Source organism: Palaemon carinicauda, chromosome 21 (assembly GCF_036898095.1).
Source record: "Palaemon carinicauda isolate YSFRI2023 chromosome 21, ASM3689809v2, whole genome shotgun sequence".
In the NCBI taxonomy this organism is placed as follows: Eukaryota; Metazoa; Arthropoda; class Malacostraca; order Decapoda; family Palaemonidae; genus Palaemon; species Palaemon carinicauda.
Genome location: NC_090745.1, coordinates 126648013 through 126672049, shown reverse-complemented (window position 1 = coordinate 126672049; position 24037 = coordinate 126648013). Strand labels below are relative to the sequence as shown.

The 24037-nt window shown below is 47.6% G+C and overlaps 1 protein-coding gene across 4 annotated transcripts in view; it reads left to right on the top strand.

The window, feature by feature from the left end:
- Window positions 1-24037, top strand: part of LOC137615481 (46 kDa FK506-binding nuclear protein-like) — a 111781-nt gene that overhangs the window by 18587 nt on the left and 69157 nt on the right. For all 4 annotated transcript variants that reach the window (XM_068345402.1, XM_068345399.1, XM_068345401.1 and 1 more), the window contains one exon: window positions 13485-13600. In XM_068345402.1, the coding sequence (XP_068201503.1) occupies window positions 13485-13600 (116 nt within the window). The remainder of the gene's footprint in view (window positions 1-13484; window positions 13601-24037) is intronic.

Here is a 24037-nt window from a genome sequence, read left to right as displayed (position 1 = left end):
AGCGGAACGTTTCGCTATGCGCGTTAGCCCAATTGGATAGTATTTCGGCATTATTGTAGTTATCTTGGCAATCCATGTTTGTCAACAGTTACGTACTCAAATGGATGAGCAACTTGGTGGAGTAACGGGAACTTTGGGTGTAGAGGAAATACCCGCCTAAATTTCGATGAAGTCACTGGCAGCAGGGTGATGTGTTGGGTTTAAGGTGATAGACAAGATGTCTTTTTGGCTTTTACTCCTGATGTCTGGCGGATGATCTTACTGAAATTAGTATGGACTGGCAGGGGTCCCTTTCCTTAGTTAGATAGGCGCTGCACATCACAAGGAACTGGCTATCCTTTGATGGATTTAGCCAATGAATCCTCTTAAGGCCCTGTGCGTCATTGGGCGTTGGAGGAGACGATGATGATGAATTTATAATTTACGTCAGTTGGTTTTTGCTTAACCCGACAAAACTGAATTTTCAGATGACTGCTATTGATGATGCGCTAAAGATGTTATGGCGATTCATAGGGCTGGAAGGCATCTATTCCAGAGAGAGACTTTTAAGCTTTAGTTTTATTGAAAGCAAATTCTCCGTTGATGTAACTGCTTTGTTTGCCGAACCTGCGGAGGAAGCCCTTGTCTCTCCCCACCAGTATTAGCTTCTGGAAGAAAGGCTGAACAGCTAACCTCAACTACTGTATAGCAATATTCTCGGCTTCAAAGAAGCACTCGCACCCTTCTTTGCCTTCTACTATCTTGGGTTAGAGTTCTCTTGCTTGAGGGTACACTCGAGCACACTATTCTATCTTATTTCAATTCTTCTTGTTTTGTTAAAGCTTTTATAGTTTATGTAGGAGATATTTATTTTAATGTTTTTACTGCTCTTAGAATATTTTTTTCTTGTTTCCTTTTCTCACTGGGCTGTTTTCCCTGTTGGAGCTTATGGGCTTTTAGCATCCTGCTTTTCCAACTAGGGTTGTAGTTTAGCAAGAAATAATAATAATAGCCCCTCTTTTGTTGGATAGACTGTATCTGAAGTTAACTTACACTGCCTTTAGAGGGTGAAGAGGAGAGTTTATCTCCAATAGGACAAGAATGTAACTTCAATGACTCGCCTAAGAACCTTCTTTCCCCTCCCATTAGGAGGCATATTATAATGTCCTTGGAGAAAAATTCTCTTTGTCGCAAATTAATTCATTCTTCCTATGGGAACTAGAACCTCTTCATGCATGCTCATTCTTCTAAGCCCCACTTTTGTTGGATAGACTGTATCTGAAGTTAACTTAGGTTGCCTTTCGAGGGTGAAGAGGAGAATGTCTCTCCAGCAGGACAAGAATGTAACGTCAATGACTCGCCCAAGAACCCTCTTTCCCCTCCCATTGGGAGGCATATTATTACGTCCTTGGAGAAAGGATCTCTTTATCAAAAAATTAATTAATTCTTCCTAGGGGAAGCTAGAACCTCTTTGTGCATGCTCATTCTTGTGAGCGCGCTCTGACTGGATCTCACACAGTTCAGTGGAACATATCTTCGCACATGCGCCCTCATGATTTTGAACACTCCTCTGTTCATCTGCGTCGTTAACTCGTAGTGCGCGGACCTCTGTGCTTGTGCACTACGTGTAAGTTGATCAGTTTCGTGTTTGCCAAAAACTTCTGGTTGAGGAGTTTTTTTTCAGGTTCATGCACACATACGCTCTCACCATCTTCGCTCTATACCTTCTAACTTGGAAAAATCTTCTGCTCTCGAACACATATATCATGATGAATACTGTACTGTATTCCCCTGTTCACTAATGATTTTTTCTTGCAATGCGCCAATCTTAGGGTACTCAACAGTTTTTGAGATCGCTTCTTAGACTCAATCAGGATGGAAGACGCGCACAAAGTGTGAATGCACAATCTTTGGCACAGGAAGACATGCTTTACATGTTAGGGGTCAACATATTGCACGTTCAGTGTACATTCACATTCCCCTGATAATGCTCTCTCCTAGCAGTACTGTATGTGGTCTTCCAAGCACTAAGTGCTCTTCAGCAAAGACTTCTTTCTATTACTCAGATCAAGAGGAAATGCATTTCAAAGTGTACTTCCTTGCAAGAACAAGATCATCTAATCGCACGCTTTCGCGCTCTCCTTTTGATTTGTAAGCTTCGCAATATGAACTCTCACCTACACGTATATGGTCTGCCAGTAGGACATGCCAGTTTATGCGCTAGTAGCTGCTCTCCCAGTTGGACTCTTATCGCTCATGTTTCCCTATTAGGAAACTTTCACCAGTTCCTGCTTCTACTTGTGTGCGTTCATGGATGGTCTCATGCTTACTATCTCTTAGTAATGTTTGCTTTACATTTCACGCTTAAGGTTCCACACATGCTTGCCCTCCCAATAGGGAGATTCCTACAATATACAAGTGCCATTCATGCCCACAAGCACTTTCCAGGTTTTTAGCACAATCCTGTCTACATGTACCATTCCTTTGAAGTTGGCACATAAGAAAATGGTTTTGAGGGCAAAGTCAATAACACTATTAGAGTGGCTGCAGAAGGTTGATGGATGGCACCCAGCCTTTTCACAGTTGGATTGGCCAACTAAAAAGGGGAAGAGGCATGAGAGGGGTAGGTCCCGTTAGGGATTGATTGATTATTAGATGTTATCTGGCATCGTAACAGTAATAGTCATTGATCCCTATCTTGTTAAGGAAATCAGTTCTCCTCCTGCAACTGTCACGGGTAGTGAGCCTCTCAAGTTGGTGGGCGAGGTGGCAGTACCACGGAGCAGAGGACGATAGTGAAGGTTCTCCAACATGGGTGCATCATCCCTTTCATCGGCTTTTGCCCTCCCTTCACCTAGACCCCAATGATATTATCGTTGTACTGTATTTGTAAGTGTTGCAGAGACAGCATTCTACGAGTGAAAGTCCAGGTGTTGAACAAAAATGCACTTCAAGTACAGTATAGTAATCCTGGATGGGTCTCCAGGCTCCAACAGTTGACTTTTTCTTGTAAAAAAGTCAGGAGGAGGCTGGAGACCATTAATTGATCTCTCCTGATTTAACAAGTTTGTTTTCCAGATGCCATTCAAAATGAAGATAGCAAATAACATAAGAAACACCATCATGAAGAACTATTGTATGCTCTCTTTAGACTTGAGAGATGCATATTTCTAAATTCCAATAGAACATCAATCATCTAGGAAGTTTATCTGGTTCTTGCTCGGTGCATTGTCTTCCAGTTCTAAGTAATGTTCTTTGGTTTGTTGATTGCTCCCTCCCCATGTCTTCACTTGTGTTCATTGTCGTCTCAGCTTAGGCACATACCAACAGCATCGAGGTACTAAGCTACCTCGCCCGACGATTGGTTAATCCTATCATTCTCCATGAGGCAACTCTTACTATATTTAGGCAGATCTCCATCTTTTTGCTAGTTGCAGCATAAGTACTGTTAAAATAAAAACACCAGAATGAGTGTAGTCATTGTTTTGGAAGTGAAAAGGCTACAGGATGGGATACTAAAGTGATAATCACTTTGCAAGCAAACAACTACAGTAGGTAAGTTTTCCTGTTTAAAACATTAATAATGCTGCAAAAAACAAAAGAGCCAGAATGAATGTAGTTATTGTTACTGTATGATGAAAGAGAGAAGCCTCCAAATAACAATAGCTTTGCTAGCAACTAACTAAATATGCTTGCTTGCTTGCAACAAAGTTTTATTGCAAAAATACCAGAGTGAATGTAGTTATTTTTGTTTTGGGAAGAGAAAAGACCACAAAACACTATGGTAACTTTGTAAGAAAACCAAGTAAGCTTGTTTTCTTGCAACTTAGGTTATGTTGAAAGTTCAGCTGATTAAGAGCAAGAAAACAGAATCGTTAATTATCATATTTTGGATTACTGTAAAAGTTATTAATATATTGGCTAACCTAAAAATATTTTTGTTCCGTAACCGAAATACAAACCACGCTATTTACAAAGGGTTTACTTTTAGCGCAGCTGAAATGACGAGCCAATAGTTTTTAACGAGGGTTAATTACCCCCGCGCTAGTTAGCGGGGGGTGGGGAAGGGTAGCTTGCTACCCCTCCCCCCTCCACACACCGGTGACTTACTTCACTTTTGGCTCGGCGGTGATCAGACGTGTCTGTTCATCGCCTTCGTGACAGCCTTTAATTTTCTTCTTTTTCTTTTCAGCTTGTGTGATTGGTTGGAAGTTGACCTTCAGTTATTTTCTTTTATTTAATATGCGGACATGCCCTGGAGTTGCCGGCCGTCCTTGTGGGACTTTCATGTCGGACGTGATTACGGATCCTCACACCCTCTGCCCTCAATGTCGGGGCCGACGGTGCGACCAGGATAACATGTGCCGTGAGTGCAGGGAGTGGTCTGCCTCCCAGTGGGAGAGGTTTGGCCGTCGGCGTAAGAAGAAGTCCAAGAGAGACCGTTCTCCTCCGGGGTTAGCCTTGAAGGAGGAAGGTTCTCGGGACTCTTCTTCCGCCGCCCAAACCTCCTCCGAAGCTCCCCCTCGTCCGCCTCCTAAGGAGAGTCGTCCGAGTGGGAGCGCAGGCCCTTGTTCTGTTTCCCTACCTTCGGTGGGGGGAGAGGGCGTCGCCTCCCATAGCGAGGCGGTTCCCCCTCCTCCTCCGGGGGAGGTTATTGATAATAATACTTTATCCAGTGATGATCTGTTGCAGATTTGGTCGTCCCTGGGGCTTAAGGGCTTGCCCTCCAGGGTCGCTCTTATTGACCTTGTCTCGTTGGGGGCCGCTGTTAAACAGTCGCCGGTGGTAGCGGAGGTAGACCCTCTGTCTATTGTCGACGTCGTGGTGACAGAGGCCTCCGACGTGGCTGGGCCTTCCGACGCAGGTGCTGTTGCTGGTGATGGTGCTCTAGGCTCTCCTCCTCCTTCCGTGCATCCTTCGAAGGGGGAAGTGAGTCCTTCGGTCTCGACTGCTGCCCAGCTTCCTTCTGAGGGAAGTGTTTTGAAGGAGACTCCCCTTCGGAGGACCGATGGTCCCGACGATCTCCCCCGAGGCCGCCTCCGCCGTAAGGCTCACCGCCCTCTACGCCACAAGGGCCTCCCTTCCCCTTACAGGGGGACTAAGAGGCGCCTTTTTGGGTCTTCGTCCTCCGGGGGGGACTCTCCTCGTCAGCCTCAACCGACTGCTCCGCCCTCCTTGAACCTCTCTGCGGACCGCTCTCCATCTCCTGCCGGATCTTCGCCTTCTGGAGAACTCGTCACCCGACGGGCAACGGTCCCTTCGGGGCTAAGGGATTCTTCCCTTACGCGAGCAGGGCCAGCGCACAAGCGCTCTCCTGCTCGCCAGCGATCTCCTGCTCGCCAGCGATCTCCTGCTCGTCGACGATCTCCTGCTCGCCAAGACTCTCCTGCTCGCCGACGCTCACCTGCTCGTCGGCTCTCTCCTGAGGTTCGCCCCCCTCGCCAGCGCTCTCCTGCTCGTCAGCTCTCTTCCGAGCGTCAGCGCTCATTTGAGGACCATCGCCCTGCGGTCTCTGACCACCCTTTAGTTCCTGCTGAACTCCCTGCTCACCATCCACCTGGTCCTGTGGCTACGCAACATCGTGCTGCGCGTGTGTCAGAAACACATGTTCGCCAACGCGCCAGCGATCTTCCCGTTCCTGCTCATGAACCTATCCTCTCACAGGACACGCGTCGACCTTCTGCTCGCCAGCGATCACCAGCTCGCCAGCGATCACCTTCACATGCTGCCCGCCATCGCACAACCCTGTATGATCGCCCGCTTACGCATGCTGCTCCTCATCGCAATACCCTGAACGATCGCCCTCCTGCGGATGCTGATCACCATCGCACAACCCTGCACGATCGCCCGCTTACGCATGCTGCTCGCCATCGCACAACCCTGCACGATCGCCCGCTTACGCATGCTGCTCCTCATCGCAATACCCTGAACGATCGCCCTCCTGCGGATGCTGATCACCATCGCACCCTTTCACGCGATCATTCACCTGCGCATGCTGCTCGCCATCGCACAACCCTGCACGATCGCCCGCTTACGCATGCTGCTCCTCATCGCACAACCCTGAACGATCGCCTTCCTGCGGATGCTGATCACCATCGCACCCTTTCACGCGATCATTCACCTGCGCATGCTGCTCGCCATCGCACAACCCTGAACGATCGCCCGCTTACGCATGCTGCTCCTCATCGCGCAACCCTGAACGACCGCCCTCTTGCGCGCAATCATTCACCTTCACATGCTGCTCGCCATCGCTTACCATCACGTGATCATTATCGCCAGCGATCTTCTTCACCTACGCGGCAGCACGATCCCTCGCCGTCGCGCCATCGCTTGCGTTCGTCGCCTCGGACACGTGTTCATTTACCTGCCCACCCTCACGCCCACTCGCCTGCGCGCCCGCGCGATCGCTCGCCTGCGCGCCCGCGCGATCGCTCGCCTGCGCGCCCGCGCGACCGCTCGCCTGTGCGCCCGCGCGATCACCCGCGCAACCATTCGCCTTTGCGCGACCGTTCACCCTCGCGCGACCATAGTTCGCGGCGAATTCCACAGCCGGTGGTAGCAGCAGGGACGCGTGCTCCTAGACGGCACTCGGGATCACCTCCATCCAAGCACAGGTTGGTATTGCAGGACGAGGACAGGTCATTACAGCATTCTTCCCCACCTTCTTTTCAGGCAGGTACCGTCGTGTCCACTCCAAAGGATCGCCCGATCCCTTTCACCTTAGCGAGGATTTCGGACTCTGTGTCCTTTGAGCAGCAGACTTGGTTTGGTCCGCTGGCACGGGCGTTAGTGAGGGTTATGAAACCAGCACTCGCCGGCCAGGGTAACAAACCAGCGGCTGTCTCTCCTACGCTGAAGAGAAAGAGAGGAGTGGACTTCGTGGTGACTTCCCCCAGGGCGAAGTTGGTTCCCAAGAGGTCGGTCTCGAGGGTCCCCTCTCCTGCACGAGTACTCTCTCCTTCTCCCGTGGACGAGGCCTTTCCGTCCTCAGGTGAGTCCAGTGGACCGGTAGTCTTCCCCCCGGCACCAGGGGGGGAGACTTCGCTTCAGGCAGGAGAATCGTCTCGTGAGGAAGGGGCCCCTCGAACCTCGTTGTTGGGATCCTGTATCCCTCCTAGGAGGGAGCCCAAGGATTCCAAGACCATCCCTAAATCCTCTGCAAGGATTCGACAGGAACCCATGACTACCCAGGGAAATGTCCACGTATCACCCCAGGAAGAGATTCCTGGGGCAGGAGACTTAGCTGCCAGCCCGCAGGGAGGAGAACAGCAAGAGTCCGAACATGCCTTCTGGCAGGTCCTAAGCCTGATAAGGCAACTTAACAGTCTTACGGATCCAGTCATCCCCCCCCCGTGAAGGCAAAGACACAATTCTGGATGAAGTGTTCGACGTTCGGAAGGCCTCTAAGACCAGTGCAGCTCTGCCCTGGTCTCGGGGGCTGAAGAGTGCCAGAGCTAGGGCCAATGCTCAGCTCGCACTTCTTGCCTCCTCCAGTCGTTCCACTGCCGGGAACAAACTCATCCCTCCTCCTCGCCTTCAGCAGAGGAGGTATTTCGAGATCCTGGGTGAGCACAACCTCGCTCTTCCGCTCCATCACTCTGTGGAGGAGCTGGCGAAGGGAGTTCCCTTGGAGAAACTCTCTGCCCGGCAGGTGTCGTTCTCGGCGGCAGAGATCCTTAACCACGAGAAGGTCGCTAAGTGTGCCATGCAGGCCACTTCGTGGCTGGACTTCTGGTTAGGATCTCTGGGCATCCTATTGCGATCTGAGGACTTGTCCAAGGAGACCAATAGGAAGGCCCTAGAGACCTTCTTGCTCTCAGGCACCCGCTCCATCGAGTTCTTGGCGCACCAGGTTACCACCCTGTGGGCCAACTCGGTGTTGAAGCGTCGCGATGCTGTGTCCGAGAGATTCCATCCGAAGGTCCCCGCCGTAGATGTGTGTAGGCTCCGACATGCCTCCCTCCTGGGGGAGAGCCTGTTTGAGCCTCAAGACTTGGAGCGAACGGCTGAGAGGTGGAGGAAACCCAGCACGGACTCCCTCCTCCACAGGGCCCTTACAACTCGGCCCTATAAGCCTCCAGCCCCGCCACAACAGCAGCAACAGCCTCGTAAGGCTCCAAAACAGGCACCGGCAGCTAAGAAAGTGGTGTCTAAGCCCCAGCCCTTTCCAGCCAAGGTCAAGAGGGGTGGTAAGTCCTCCAGGGGAGGCAAGACTTCTAGGGGTGGCGGCCGCGGCCGCAAGCCCTAGGGGTGGCAGTCCCCCTGCGTGTCCACCTGTGGGGGGATGCCTTCAGCGTTGCGTCCGCAGGTGGCAACATCTCGGGGCCGATGCTTGGACGATCTCGGTGATCGGCCAAGGTTATCGCGTCCCGTTCACGTCATCTCAACCTCCCCTGACAGCGAATCCAGTGTCGTTGAGCTCCTATGCCATGGGATCGGCAAAGGGGCTGGCCCTTCAGGCCGAAGTCAAGACCATGTTCGAGAAGGGTGCTCTCCAGGAGGTCGTGGACGGCTCTCCAGGCTTCTTCAGTCGACTCTTTCTTGTAAAGAAGGCTACTGGAGACTGGAGACCCGTCATCGATCTCTCGGCTCTGAACAGGTTTGTCAAACAAACCCGGTTCAGCATGGAGACAGCAGACACAGTCAGACTTGCGGTGAGACCACAAGACTTCATGTGTACACTGGATCTAAAGGATGCGTACTTCCAGATCCCAATCCATCCGTCTTCCAGGAAGTACCTGAGATTCTGCCTAGACAACAAGATCTACCAGTTCAAGGTGCTGTGTTTCGGTCTCTCCACAGCTCCTCAGGTGTTCACCAGAGTGTTCACCCTGATTTCGACTTGGGCGCACAGGAACGGCATTCGTCTCCTTCGTTACCTAGACGATTGGCTGATCCTAGCAGACTCGGAGTCGACCCTTCTTCGACACCGAGACAGGCTTCTAGATCTTTGCCAGGATCTGGGGATCGTGGTAAACCTCGAGAAGTCCTCTCTGCAGCCGTCCCAGCGACTGGTTTATCTAGGCATGCTAATAGACACCAATCTCCACAAAGCCTTTCCATCAGACGACCGGATAGCAAGGCTGAGGAGGGTGGCGGAACCTTTCCTCAGGCGAAAAGAACTCCCCGCCCAATCGTGGTTGCGTCTCTTGGGCCACCTATCCTCCCTGGCCCGTCTGGTTCCAAACAGCCGCCTCAGGATGAGATCCCTTCAATGGCGGCTCAAGTCCCGGTGGAATCAAGGATCCGATTCCCCGGACACTCTGATCCCAATGGGGTCTCTGGAACAGACGGACTTGCGGTGGTGGCTGGCCGACGAGAACCTGCGAAAGGGAGTGAGTCTTCTCGTCCTTCCCCCGGAATTGACTCTGTTTTCGGACGCGTCAAAAGAAGGGTGGGGGGCGCACGTTCTGAACCAGAGGGCCTCAGGCCTTTGGTCAGAATCAGAAAAGTGCCTACACATCAACCTGCTAGAATTGAAGGCCGTCTTTCTGGCCCTTCAACAGTTCCAACGGTTCCTGGCGGGTCACTCCGTGGTGGTGATGAGCGACAACACCACGGTAGTGGCTTATATCAACAAGCAGGGAGGCACTTTTTCGCGACAGCTATCCCATCTTGCAGTAGAGACTCTGAGGTGGACCGAAACCCACTCGATAACACTATCAGCTCGCTTCATTCCTGGCAAGAGGAATGTGCTCGCCGACAGTCTGAGCAGGGCTTCGCAGATAGTGAGTACCGAGTGGTCTTTGGATCCTCAGATAGCCAACAAAGTCCTGACTTTGTGGGGTTCCCCGACGGTGGACTTGTTCGCGACAGCCTTGAACTTCAAGCTGCCCCTGTACTGCTCACCAGTCCCGGACCCCAAGGCACTCTGGCAAGATGCTTTCCAGCAACGGTGGGACAACATCGACGTGTACGCCTTCCCACCATTCTGTCTGATGAGAAGGGTGCTCAACAGGACCAGACTATCGGTCAACTGTTCCATGACTCTAGTAGCTCCGCTATGGCATCACGCGGAATGGTTTCCGGACCTTCTGCAACTCCTGACGGAACTCCCAAGGGAGCTTCCTCCACGACACGAGCTTCTCAGACAACCCCACTCCGGTGTCCCTCACAGGGCCGTAGCCTCGCTTCGGCTTCACGCCTGGAGACTATCCAGCGTCTCCTCGCGGAGAGAGGCTTTTCGCAACAGGTTGCGGAGAGAATGTCTCGGCACCTGCGAAGGTCCTCTGAGGGAGTCTACCAAGCGAAGTGGAGAGTCTTTTGTGGTTGGTGTCGTGGAAGGGGTATCTCTCCACTCGATGCCACTATTCCAGCAATAGCGGACTTCCTTGTGTATCTGCGAGAAGAAATGCGCCTTTCTGTCTCGGCAGTGAAAGGCTATCGCTCAGCCTTAAGCTTGGCCTTCAGATTGAAGGGCGTGGATATTTCTTCATCGCTAGAACTCTCTTTACTCATACGTAGCTATGAGCTTACCTGCCCCCAGTCGGAAGTGAGACCCCCTCCTTGGAACGTGGTTCGAGTTCTCAGGTCTCTCAAGAGACCTCCCTTCGAGCCATTACGCCAGGCCTCCGATCGCCACCTGTCTTGGAAGACGGCTTTCCTACTCGCCTTGGCCTCGGCCAAGCGAGTTAGTGAACTTCATGGTCTCTCGTACGACATCGCCCATTCAAGGGGATGGGGGGAGGTAACGTTCAGGTTCGTCCCTGAGTTTGTGGCCAAGACTCAGAATCCTGGAGTGCCGGATCCTCGGTTCGACTCTTTCAGGATCGCGAGTCTCCGTTCTGTAACAAACGACCCAGACCAGCTGCTACTATGCCCAGTGAGGTGTCTGAGGTACTACTTGAAGAGAACGGCTGCAGTCCGTCCTCATGTGCGAGCTTTGTTTGTGAGCACAGGCAGGACAAAGAGGAGGGTCACAAGGAACACCATCTCTGCTTGGATTCGAAGGGTTATCCACCATGCCCTGAATCCTGACCCTCCTCCGTCACGTCGCCCTCGGGCCCACGATGTCAGGGGTATTGCTACATCCCTGGCCTTCAAGAGAAACTTCTCTGTGACGCAGGTACTTCAAGCGGGGGTCTGGAAGCGTCAAACGACCTTCACAGCCCACTTTCTGCAAGACGTGACCCACAGGAGCCTCGATACGTTCTCTATCGGCCCTGTGGTGGCTGCACAACAGCTGGTCTAACCTCAGGCTCCTTTTTGGACAAGTAGCAGTAGGTTGAGGGCGTTGTTACCCGGTCTTAGTCTGTGTGAATGAAAGAGTATGTCTGACCCTTACTTCTTTCTTCATTCTCCCCTCTCTTGGGGAAGCAGCATCCTGGTCCTCGCATAGCTGACCTCGACCTCTGCAGGTAACCCATGCTTCTTTGTGCTCCTAGTATTAAGCTTAATACTGTTGCGTCTCCCATACCCTGACGAGGTGGTATGGGGAACGTCCTATCCTAGAATTCCTATCTGAAGGTCTCAAGGTCAACTTCATAGGACGAGTCACACTCTCCTCCTCACACTACTTATGTAGGCCACTCGTTCCTAGCGATGCTAGGAACCTGTGAGGTACAGGGGCTCCCTCTCTCTAGTGCTGCTCACTAAGGGATCGAGCCCCCGGGCAAGCCGAAGTCAGTAAGGCTGGGGACTTTCCACCCTTCCTAAGGGGTAAGTCACCCTTTGTAAATAGCGTGGTTTGTATTTCGGTTACGGAACAAATGACAAATTCGAAGATAATTTGTATTTTTCCTAACCATACAAACCTTAGCTATTTACACATATGTGCCCGCCATCCCTGACCCCCAAGTCAAGTCCTACCTCTAAGTGAAGTGAAGCAAGTCACCGGTGTGTGGAGGGGGGAGGGGTAGCAAGCTACCCTTCCCCACCCCCCGCTAACTAGCGCGGGGGTAATTATCCCTCGTTAAAAACTATTGGCTCGTCATTTCAGCTGCGCTAAAAGTAAACCCTTTGTAAATAGCTAAGGTTTGTATGGTTAGGAAAAATACAAATTATCTTCGAATTTGTCATATTATAAAGCACAAGAGAATTTTACGTTACTTATGTTCAGCTACATTGTGTGAACATTGAACTTACCCAAGTCCCGCCTGACTTCATTACTTTTTTTATCATTTCTTTGACATCTATTTAACTGCACTTGCCATTGTTTCTTCATTATCATCAGTGCCACTGTGATATAGAAAGTCATGCCACTGTTTCTTCATTGTCATCAGTGCCACTGTGATATAGAAAGTCAGATCATTATCACTATTATCAATAGATAGCCTATATCAGGTATTTCCTCAGCCTTTTCCTCCAAATTCATTTTCTATTTAACTTACCTGTACCTTTACAATTGTAAAATCTTGCTTGATCTTGTTCTAGGAGTATCAACACATTCATTATCACTGGAAGGCATAGTTAATGTAATATCAACCACATGAACATCTGCTTTTAAAACCACACCAAAAGGATGACTAGAGTGACAATGCCAACTTGTTCTGCGTTGTACCATTGACAGTATTTTAATAATTTCTGAACTTTTCTTACTGCCTATCGTTGTGTAAGAAAACAGAACAATAGTAATCTCAATAAATGGTCAAAATATGATAATAGCAATAATAAAGTTAGTTATCAGGACTGTTGGCTGCCCTTGCATTGTTTTGTTTATCTCTGTGCGCATGGCCACCTTTCTGAGATTCGTATTATAAAACATATTTAGCTGTATTGATATTTTGTAGTCTAAATAGCTTTTTTGTTTTATTTTCACTGAAATACAAGAAAACAAAATTAATATGATGAAAAAAAAAATCATACACAAAAGGGATATGAAAGCAATGTTATATTCCATACAAATTACTTAGCGGGTCGACCGTTGTAGTGGTTATTTGTGGCCACCCTTGGAGCAAAAGTTTTTAGGATTGAAGCCCCTATTTATTTTCAATACAAAATAGACATTTTGTTCATACCATTCAGTGGGGGAGAAAGATTGAAGAACCACTTTCTGTAATAAAACAAAAATTGAAACCTTGAGGCGAATGTTGGTTGTAGTGCACGTCACATTTCCTAACCTTTTAAGAATTAATATTTCCTAACCTATGAATTTTTATTTTATGGGGAGTAATCACTTATGACTTTTCCAAAATATCATAGACAGGTTGCAAGTGAGAGGTGCTTTTGGCTGGAGGAAATGAAAGTTTGAAGTCATATAAATTGTCTAATGATCTGATGCTAGCTTCTTTGGAAAAATGAACCAGGCTTTCATACTATACAATTTCATTCTTAATGTTTACTGTAAAAGCCTTATTTCTCTAATGGTTAGAATAGATTCTAGTTTTAATAAGATATATGCATTTCTTTGAGATTTCATCTCAATTTTTATGAAGTTCTGTTTGGGCTGATATTCCCTGATGCTTCACTAATTTTATTTTAATGGTGTTATAATCCTATAGATAATCAACTACTTTATACTGGAAACTGTTATTTGTATTTGTTCTCATCTTTTTATTGACTTTCAGGTTTGATTCTTGAACCTGGCAAAAGATATTCGAGGCTGGTGGATGTCCCATTTCACATAACTGCTGCAGTGTTAGATACAATCACCGGTGGGGGTGGAAAAGATGAGATTGTTTCGGTAAATGACTTTATTTTTACTCTAAAAATTTAGCAATGCATTAAGACTTAGGAGCTCAAGTTTACTTTGTATTTTACTGAATCCTGATTACTCATAGAATTTATTTAGAGAATTATTCAATATTTTATGTAATTTTAAATTGGTATGGTAGCAGTTATGAAAAACTGCAGAAAAAACTTATAAGCTGTAAAAGTAGATATATTCCTACACTGATACAAAACCGAGTCATTCAAATGGGTTACTCCTATTGTCGATTTTCTACTAGACAATAAAAAAAAAACTGCAGTTCAGTTGTAAATGTTACTCAGCAATTCCACATTTGGGTAGCATTACATGCTGCTGTAATGCAGGATCCACTCTACTTCTGACTGTCGTCCTGTTAAAAGGTCTCCCTTATGCTCATCTACGATCTTGACTTCACTTCTCCACGTGGGTGACCTTCGTTGTGAGGATGCCAGAGAACTCAAAATCAATCGGTTATAGTGCTTTGTGCTTTATTATCACATGTTTATTATTTCTAGTGCCGCTACCGTCATGCAGATCTTACCTGGCCATGATGGTCGCCCTTGTGGCACCTTCATGAGTCGGGTTGCAGTTGATCTCTAACCTCTCTGCTCCTCATGCTGCTGCAAATGTTCTGTGGAATCTCCATGCAAGTAATGTAGGGAGTAGTCGTCCTCCCAGTGGGAGAGAGATCATTATTGTTGTAAGAAATTAGCCAAGAGGGATTGTTCTCCTTCCACATCTTGTTCTGGTGACAGTAAGAAATGTAGGCTCTTTTCTTTGACGACTAATATCTCTCGCCCTGCTCCTTCATTTCTTGACCCCTCTGAAGCTCCAGTTATGGAGGACGACAGCCATGATTTAATTATTGATGATAATTTGTGAATATGTTGTCACCTAATCTTGTAGTAAGTGATCATGAGTCTGCTAGAGATGGGTCCTTTGGCTACAGCCGCTGCGCTTCGAGTGCCCAATCTAATCCCAGTGTCCTTGGCCCTTGATTATTCTAATTTGCACAGATCTCCCTCACCTCTCACTAGTGTGCTGAGTGGTGAGCCCTTTATTGCGGAGTTACTGTGGGATGACTTTTAGCTTTTAGAAGTTTTATCCGTTGTTCCCATACACGAAGAACACGCTAAAGTCGAGGCTGCCACCTCCACGACACGGGCACAGCCCTGTTGGAAAATCCATTTCCTTCACCCACTTTTACCTGCGAGCCTGGCTTGCCTTGTACACCCATGGGTCCTCAGCACCGCTCTCGTCTTGCGAATTCTCGGGACTTGAACCTGAACTCCTTGTTGCCTTATGTTGATGTTGTTTGGACTGCTTTGGCAGTTTCCACTACCACAACTTTGGCTAGATCACGTTGCCCGAGTATTGTTGTTTTTTTCCCTTCATAGACTTGTCCATTTGAACCTGTCTGTCCCAAAAACAAAGTTTGAATCTTCCGACTGTGAAAGTTACCCTAGAGTTGCACTCGTTCATCACCCCTTTTGTTTTGCAAAAGCCAAGATGTTTTAAGAACTTTGTGCTTTTAAAAAAGCCTATATATGAATCCCAGGGCTCGCAATGTCCAGTGATAGGCAGATTCCCTCTTCTCCCCCAATATGAATGTTAAGCAGACACTTGAATTCTACAGGTTCTCAAGGAAATCGGGTTTTCCTCCAGCGATGAATTCCTGACCTCTATAATATCAGAGATACTTGTACAGGTGGTTAGATATTGACCCGAGGTGTCTGTGATTAAGTTAGGTGCCTCACAAGGTTTTCAACAGAAAAGAACTCCTCTATATCTGAATCTGAGTAACTCTCCGACATTCATCTTTATTAGTAAGACCTAATTTTATGTGCCTCATGTTTTGGTCTAAGCACAGCCCTGTAGGTCTTAAGAGGTATAAAATACCTATGCAACTGGTTTGTCCTTGCAAGTTCCCTTCAAGAAATCTTGCAGGCCAAAGAAATGTCTTTAATCTTTTATGCTCTGAGGTATTTACAATTCTACAGATTCCCAACTTAGTCAGTCATCCATTTGGGGATGAAGGTAAGGTGTTCTTTTCATGCTTCACTTTCAAAATGATAGTTGGCTCTTACCAGATTCTCCAAAAGAATTAAAGGCTATACAGCATATCACTCTCTGCTTTCAGGCTGTTGAGCTTTGGTGAGGGTACAGTTATAGATGTTCATGCTTCATTCCCGCCACTAATACTGCCTGAAGGAATGTTATGACAAAACCTTACGGCCAAAGTCTCCCTCATAACCAATTCCCATGTAAAATGGTTCATCTCACGCTGGAGTGACATGGGTCTTCTTCTGGCTTGCCCCATCCAGGAGTTCAAGAACTTAGACTCTAATAAAGGTTGTTGTGTAACCTCAGACAAACTTTACTTTTTAGGCATTTGGAACACTGAGGAAGTGAAACCACTCATCAATCCCCTTGAGCTCCAAACACTTTTCTAGGTCTGCTACAAGCTACAAAGGAAAGATCATAGTTCTCTACTCAGACATTACGGCAGCTATTGAATGTTTGCTAGCAAGGGGACTCGAAGGCCAAGTCCATCTTCCTGGTTGCAAAGGAGCTATTTTAATGAACAGATGAAAGGAGTATTGCTTTGATCCATCAGTTTGTACTGAGAAAGATTAATATCTTTGTAGACTGCTTATACAGAAGGAAGCATCTGCCCATTAAATGGTTCTTCCGTCTGTCGTCAAGTTTTGAATCTATTCAGGAAGGCCCAACCTGGTTAAGTTTGCCATGAAAAAGAAGATCCTGAAAGATTCATTGTAGATGAATGCCTGAATAACCCTTACAATTTTATTCAGACTCCAGAGGGAATGGTTCCCGGTTCTATGGTCACTTTTGTTGTATCCCACTCAATTGCTGTTCCCAAGGAAAGAGCTGTTCCAACAGCTCCACTTCCTATGGCCAAATCAAAACCCCCTCATGCTTTGTCTAACAACATAGAGACTCCTCCGTCTGCTCTGCTCAAAATAAAAGAATTTCTGGTGTATGCTGGAATGTGCAGCAGTGTTGCCTCAAAGGACAGTCCACTTATGGTTTTACTTGCTAGAATAAACTGTATACTTTGCATACTTCAACTGGGGTAAATCTGGAGAGATATTCAAATCCTCTACACATTTATTTTTCAATATTAAACTTACCCGATAATCATGTAGCTGTCAACTCCGTTGCCCGACAGAATTCTATGGAGGGATACGCCAGCTATCACAATACTAGAAGGGGGTGTATTTACCAGCGCCACCTGTGGCCAGGTACTCAAGTACTTCTTGTTGACACCTCCTCAATTATTCCTCTGTCGTGCTTCCGGCAAGACGTTCTGGGATACGCTTATGTTCTTGGAGTATTTTCACGACTTTGGTGAAGTATTTCTCTTTGATTTCAGCTGTCGCTTTACTGGAAACTTCTATATTAGCTTAGTTAGCTTTTGGAATTAATTTGATTAATTTTCGTGACGAGAGAGTATGAACTCTCGTTCACTTTTCAATGGCCGACCCTTCCCTTAGACGGAAGTGTTGGTGTCTAAGAGAGTATAGACTCTCTTTCTTAATTTTGCTTAACAAAAGTTATAGATTTATTTTATATCTCTCCGCCTCTTATAGGCCTCTTCGATTAACTTCCTTTTATTATAAACTCATTAAAATTAATTTTTATATTTGTTTATATTCGACCTTCCTAATAGTAGGCGGTCTTTTACCGAAGTTAATAAACTTTGAGCCCGTCATTTCGGTTTTACCTGTTAACATATTATGCTATTTCCGCCACAGAGTTTGAAAGATTTTCTTTGACAGTCTCGTACTGTTTTCAAAGCTGAACTAACGTTTTGTTTTGTCTCTGCAGTTGTTGACGTTCAGAACGTTCAACTTGCACTCTATCGTTACGATAGAGAAAGAATGTTCACGGTTTCACGTTGCAGTAAGAGTAACCGTGTCTAGCGTTTTGTTTATTCTTTCTTAACTTAATGGTTTTGATCCTAATAAAGGAACTTTTCAGTTTTTTTCCTTTAACAATAATATGTTTTAACGATATATATGATTGGGCTCTTCTCTCAGGTTCTAAGTCAAGAGAGAGAGAGAGAGAGAGAGAGATAGAGACGGAGGGAGAAAGAGGATAAACGTTTCAAGCCTGCCAGGCGTACGAGTAACGTCGTTATCGTTTTTTGCTCTTCTCCCTAGTCTCTTTAGGGGAAGAAACTAAACGTTTCTAGAGTGATCTAGTGTTTAGTCTCTTTCCAACCACTGAATTATCTTTCATTAGATTTTTCTGTTACATTGTAATTCTGTTTTCGCAATTACTAACTTTGAGAAAGGATAGAATTGCGTATTTCAGGTACAAACCACTTAAAGTTTCGAGTTCAGTGAAATAAGTGCAAACAGAAATCAAAGTGATAAGTGATTAGTGCGTGAGGGTACTTTTGTGCGCGCCAGTCGTCCTCCCAGTCCGGGACCTCTTGCAAGCTCCCAAGCCCAGGGGAGAAGCAATGTCGAAGGGCATAAGGGTTCAGCAGGCCTTGATCGGCGCACAGAAGTATTCTCGGTGGTTGTGGGCGTGTCTTACCGAGACCGTCACTCCCACCCGCAGACGATTGAGCCCTTATTTTGCTCGTCTGCAGAAGAGATTAGGGGAGAAAATAAAGGCAGAGTAACGCTGGTCTCAGGTCTCAAGACTTCTTAAACGTTAAGTCCAGACCTATGCCAGACGTACGAAGTTAAAGTTCACAACCCGAATGCAGTCATTGGGTTAGCTCTGACTCTCCTCAGTCATCAGTTGATTACACTCCGCCTAAGAGGAGTAAGGTTCTGTCACAACAGATCTCTGCTGTTAAGGCTTTACCTCAGCAGAACTTAGTGTCTGCCGACCCCAAGTTAACTCTACTGCAGTCCACAACTTTCGGTCTTGATGCGTGAGTGTCGGGCTGAGAGTGTTGCACCTCCTCCTCCGCCTACACTCCCTCCACCTGTTCTCGCTCCGCCTGTGCTCGCCCAGCCTGCACCTGCTCCGCCTGGTCGCAGCACCATCTGCCAGGCGTACGATGTTGTGAACTCTACTACAGTCCATGCAAGCACAGCTTTCGGACTTGATGAGTGAGTGTCGGGCTGAGAGTGTTGCTCCTCCGCCTACACTCCCCCCTCCTACACTCGCTCCGCCTGATCACAGTACCATCTGCCAGGCGTACGATGTTGTGGACTCTACTACAGTCCATGCAAGCACAGCTTTCGGACTTGATGAGTGAGTGTCGGGCTGAGAGTGTTGCTCCTCCGCCTCCGCCTACACTCCCTCCTCCTACACTCGCTCCGCCTGATCACAGTACCATCTGCCAGGCGTATGATGTTGTGGACTCTACTACAGTCCATGCAAGCACAGCTTTCGGACTTGATGCGTGAGTGTCGGGCTGAGAGTGTTGCTCCTCCGCCTCCGCCTACACTCCCTCCACCTACACTCGCTCCGCCTGATCGCAGTACCACCTGCCAGCAGTTCCACCTGCCAGGCGTACGATGTTGAGACACGTGCTGAGTTTGCTGTTTCCTGTGGTGTTCAGCCTCCGCCTTTCTTAAGGCAACCTTTACATTGGGATCAGGAGGATTATACCTCTCTTCCTCCGCCTCCACTTGCTGCTCCACCAGTGATGCAACACTCGGTTGAGGTACAACAACCTCTCCCGTCCATGAGTCAGTTTCCTCAGCTCTTGCTGCAGCGAGCTCAACCCTCCATAAGGCAAGCACCACAACACCTTAGCCTTGCGCCTCAGGAGCCTCAGCTTGCGAGACATTTACCTTGTTCTGCGCAGCCTCTTCCTCATCGCGCTCCGCTCACACCACAGGAACTGGAACTTGCTACTCCGCTTCCGCCAACCGCTCAGCAAGCGCAACCCTTGGGTTCTACCACTCATGCTAGGAGTCAGCCTCCTCCACCCATGCGCCTTCCTTCTGCTTGTCTTTTATTCAGCCTTTGCAGACTGAGCCTCAGGGGTTCCCTCATCGGAGTCTTGAAGAGGAAACCACACTATTGTTGTTCCAGCTCGTTCTGACTCTGCTGTTCAGCATACCATGGTTTAAACCCCATGCAAGCATGCATAAAGCACTCTAGCACTGGTCATGGAATTTCTGAGAAATGTTAAACGCCATGCACACGCTCTGCTTTCCTTTCAGCAGGCTCTGCTTACTACATGCTCAGCATTCAGCATGCTCTGCATTCAGCATGCTCTGCATACAACATGCTCTGCATTCAGCATGCTCTGCATTCAGCATGCTCTGCATGCAACATGCTCTACATACAGCATGCTCTGCATACAGCATACTCTGCATACAGCATGCTCTGCATACCTTACCGCATGCTTCTCAACACATCTTGGGTTGTTGCCAACTCACTAGACTGTCAAGCAGTTTCATAACGTTGCCTTCTAGTCTGCTGCTTTGCACCAGTGAACCCTCACTCAGAGAACTTAGCTTTTCTAGGATAAGGTCCCTGTAGATGAGAAAGTTCTTTTCTCCCTCCTTCTGATATTCCCTTGAGGACTCTGTCATTTGGAGGGAGCCTTTAGCTGCATAACCTCTTATGGACTTTTATTTAAGCATAACATGCTTACAGGGAAGGTAATGGTTACACTTCAGCCGCTAATCCCGTCTGTTACCACACCTGCTCCCATAGACCTTGAGCTGTGTTGCATGACATGCAGTCCAAGCTTAGTCCTTGTTAGAGGATTTTTTGTTTACGGAGTCAATGTGTCACGGGGAAGACGTTCAACAACCAACAGAAGGGACTTGTTGTGACGCAGTGCGGCAACCTCAGCAACCCGTTAAGGAGTTGTCTGTACGACCCAGACAGTCTAGACAGATTCGGGTTGTCACTGTACTTCCTCGCTTGCCCATGATTGACAGTTTACAGACTGTGCAGCAGTATCATGATCTTGTGTCCGGCTCCGTCAGACGACTGGCTTTTAAGAGCTCCCTCAAGTCGTCGCTGTCTGGAGATTTTCAAATGGACTATGGATCTGACCAAGGAACTGGGCCTCCTGGTCAATTTTGAGGAGTCTCAGCTCGTTCCATCCCAGACCATTGTCTCCTTGGGTATGGATCTTCAGAGTCGAGCTTTTCAGACTTGTCCGTCGGCCCCAAGGATCTTCCAAGCCCTAGAATGCATCCAGAGCATGCTGAGAAGGAACCGATGCTTAGTCAGGCAGTGGATGAGTCTAACAGGGACACTTTCATCGCTGGCCCTGTTCATCGAGTTAGGGAGACTCCACCTCCGCCCCCTTCAGTATCATCTAGCTGCTCACTGGATAAAGGACATGACGCTAGAGACGGGCTCAGTTCCTGTTTCCGAAGAGATGAGGTCTACTCTAACATGGTGGAAGAACAGCATTCTTCTCAAGGAAGGTCTATCTTTGGCTGTTCAGACCTCCGACCACCGTCTCTTCTCGGACGCATCGGACACGGGCTGGGGTGCGACACTGGACGGACAGGAATGCTCGGGAACATGGAATCAGGAGCAAAGGACACTTCACATCTATTGCAAGGAGTTGTTGGCAGTTCATTTGGCCTTGATAAACTTCAAGTCCCTCCAGCTTAACAAGGTGGTGGAGGTGAACTCCGACTACACCACAGCCTTGGCTTACATCTTTTAGCAGGGAGGGACTCATTCGAGGAAGTTGTTCGAGATCGCAAGGGACCTCCTCATTTGGTCAAAAGATCGAAAGCTCAAGCTGGTAACGAGGCTCATTCAGGGCGATATGAATGTCATGGCAGATCGCCTCAGCCGGAAGGGTCAGGTCTTCCCCACAGAGTGGACCCTTCACAAGAATGTTTGCAGCAGACTTTGGGCCCTGTGGGGTCAGCCAACCATAGATCTATTCGCTACCTCGATGACCAAGAGGCTCCTCTTGTATTGTTCTCCGATTCCAGACCCAGCAGCAGTTCGCGTGGATGCCTTTCTGCTGGATTGGTCCCATCTCAACCTGTATGCATTCCCGCCGTTCAAGATTGTCAACAGGGTACTTCAGAAGTTCGCCTCTCACAAAGGGACACGGCTGACGTTGGTTGCTCCCCTCTGGCCCGCGAGAGAATGGTTCACTGAGGTACTGCAATGGCTGGTCGACGTTCCCAGGACTCCTCCTCCTAGAGTGGACCTTCTGCGTCAACCTCACGTAAAGAAGGTACACCCAACCTCCACGCTCTTCGTCTGACTGCCTTCAGACTATCGAAAGACTCTCAAGAGCTAGAGGCTTTTCGAAGGAGGCAGCCAGAGCGATTGCCAGAGCAAGGACGACATCCACTCTCAGAGTCTATCAGTCTTAATGGGAAGTCTTCCGAAGCTGGTGCAAGGCCAATGCAGTTTTCCTCAACCAGTACCAATGTAACCCAGATTGCTGACTTCCTGTTACATCTAAGGAACGTAAGATCCCTATCAGCTCCTACGATCAAGGGTTACAGAAGTTTGTTGGCAGCGGTTTTCCGCCACAGAGGCTTGGATCTTTCCTCCAACAAAGATCTACAGGACCTCCTTAGGTCTTTTGAGACCTCAAAGGAACGTCGGTTGTCCACTCCAGGCTGGAATCTAGACGTGGTCCTAAGGTTCCTAATGTCATCAGGATTTGAACCGCTCCAATCAGCCTCTTTTAAGGACCTCACATTAAAAACTCTTTTCCTCGTGTGCTTAGCAACAGGTAAAAGAGTAAGTGAGATCCACGCCTTCAGCAGGAACATAGGTTTCACATCTGAAACAGCTACATGTTCCTTGCAGCTCGGTTTTTTGGCTAAAAACGAGCTTCCTTCCCGTCCTTGGCCTAAGTCGTTCGAGATCCCAAGCCTGTCCAACATGGTGGGGAACGAACTGGAGAGAGTACTTTGCCCAGTTAGAGCTCTTAAGTACTATCTAAGAAGGTCAAAACCATTACGAGGACAATCAGAAGCCTTATGGTGTGCTATCAAGAAGCCTTCTCTACCAATGTCTAAGAACTCAGTTTCTTACTACATCAGGCTTCTGATTAGAGAAGCAAATTCTCATCTGAAGGAAGAAGACCTTGCTTTGCTGAAGGTAAGGACACATGAAGTGAGAGCTGTGGCTACTTCAGTGGCCTTCAAACAGAACCGTTCTCTGCAGAGTGTTATGGATGCAACCTATTGGAGAAACAAGTCAGTGTTCGCATCATTCTATCTCAAAGATGTCCAGTCTCTTTACGAGTACTGCTACACCCTGGGTCCATTCGTAGCAACGAATGCAGTAGTAGGCGAGGGCTCAGCCACTACATTCCCATAATCCCATAACTTTTTAACCTTTCTCTTGAATACTTTTTATGGGTTGTACGGTCGGCTAAGAAGCCTTCCACATCCTTGTTGATTTGGCGGGTGGTCAATTCTTTCTTGAGAAGCGCCAAGGTTAAAGGTTGTGATGAGGTCCTTTAGTATGGGTTGCAGCCCTGTATACTTTAGCACCTTTGAGTTGATTCAGCCTCCCAAGAGGAACGCTGCGCTCAGTAAGGAAGACGATCTTATTAAAGGCAGAGTAACGGTTCAAGTCGACTTCCTTACCAGGTACTTATTATTTCATTGTTATTGTGGATAACTGATTATATGAAATATGGGATACTTAGCTATCCTTTAATCTTGTACACTGGTTTTCACCCACCCCCCTGGGTGTGAATCAGCTACATGATTATCGGGTAAGTTTAATATTGAAAAATGTTATTTTTATTAATAAAATAAATTTTTGAATATACTTACCCGATAATCATGATTTAATCGACCCTCCCTTCCTCCCCATAGAGAACCAGTGGACCGAGGAATAATTGAGGAGGTGTCAACAAGAAGTACTTGAGTACCTGGCCACAGGTGGCGCTGGTAAATACACCCCCTTCTAGTATTGTGATAGCTGGCGTATCCCTCCATAGAATTCTGTCGGGCAACGGAGTTGACAGCTACATGATTATCGGGTAAGTATATTCAAAAATTTATTTTATTAATAAAAATAACATTTTTCCTCCCTTCCTGAGGTATGCTAAGAAAACCTCATTACTGTACTGTACTAGCCATTAAGGGATACAGGTTATAATGGCTTCTGTGTTTAGACCAAGACCTACAGAAATATGTTTGTTGACCTTTGATCCAAAAATCCCCTAGCCCACACATTTTTTTTTTCTGGTGAATGGGAGGTAGCTGCTGAGTTTCCTTTCAAGTTGTTAAAGGGATAATAATTAGCATGAGTAGATGGTGTATTCATCAGTAAACTTGCAGAGTGATTGGATTTATTGTGGCAGTGAGTGAATGCAGATCTCACCACCACCACATTCTTGACCTTATGTACTGGATAGCAGTGGTGGGAAGGATGTCAAGATGACTGCAAGGTACTGTACACAAGGTCGTAAAGTAAAAGACATATTCGGCTCTGGTCACGCTCCCTGTCAAGACTGCTAATTAGTGTCAT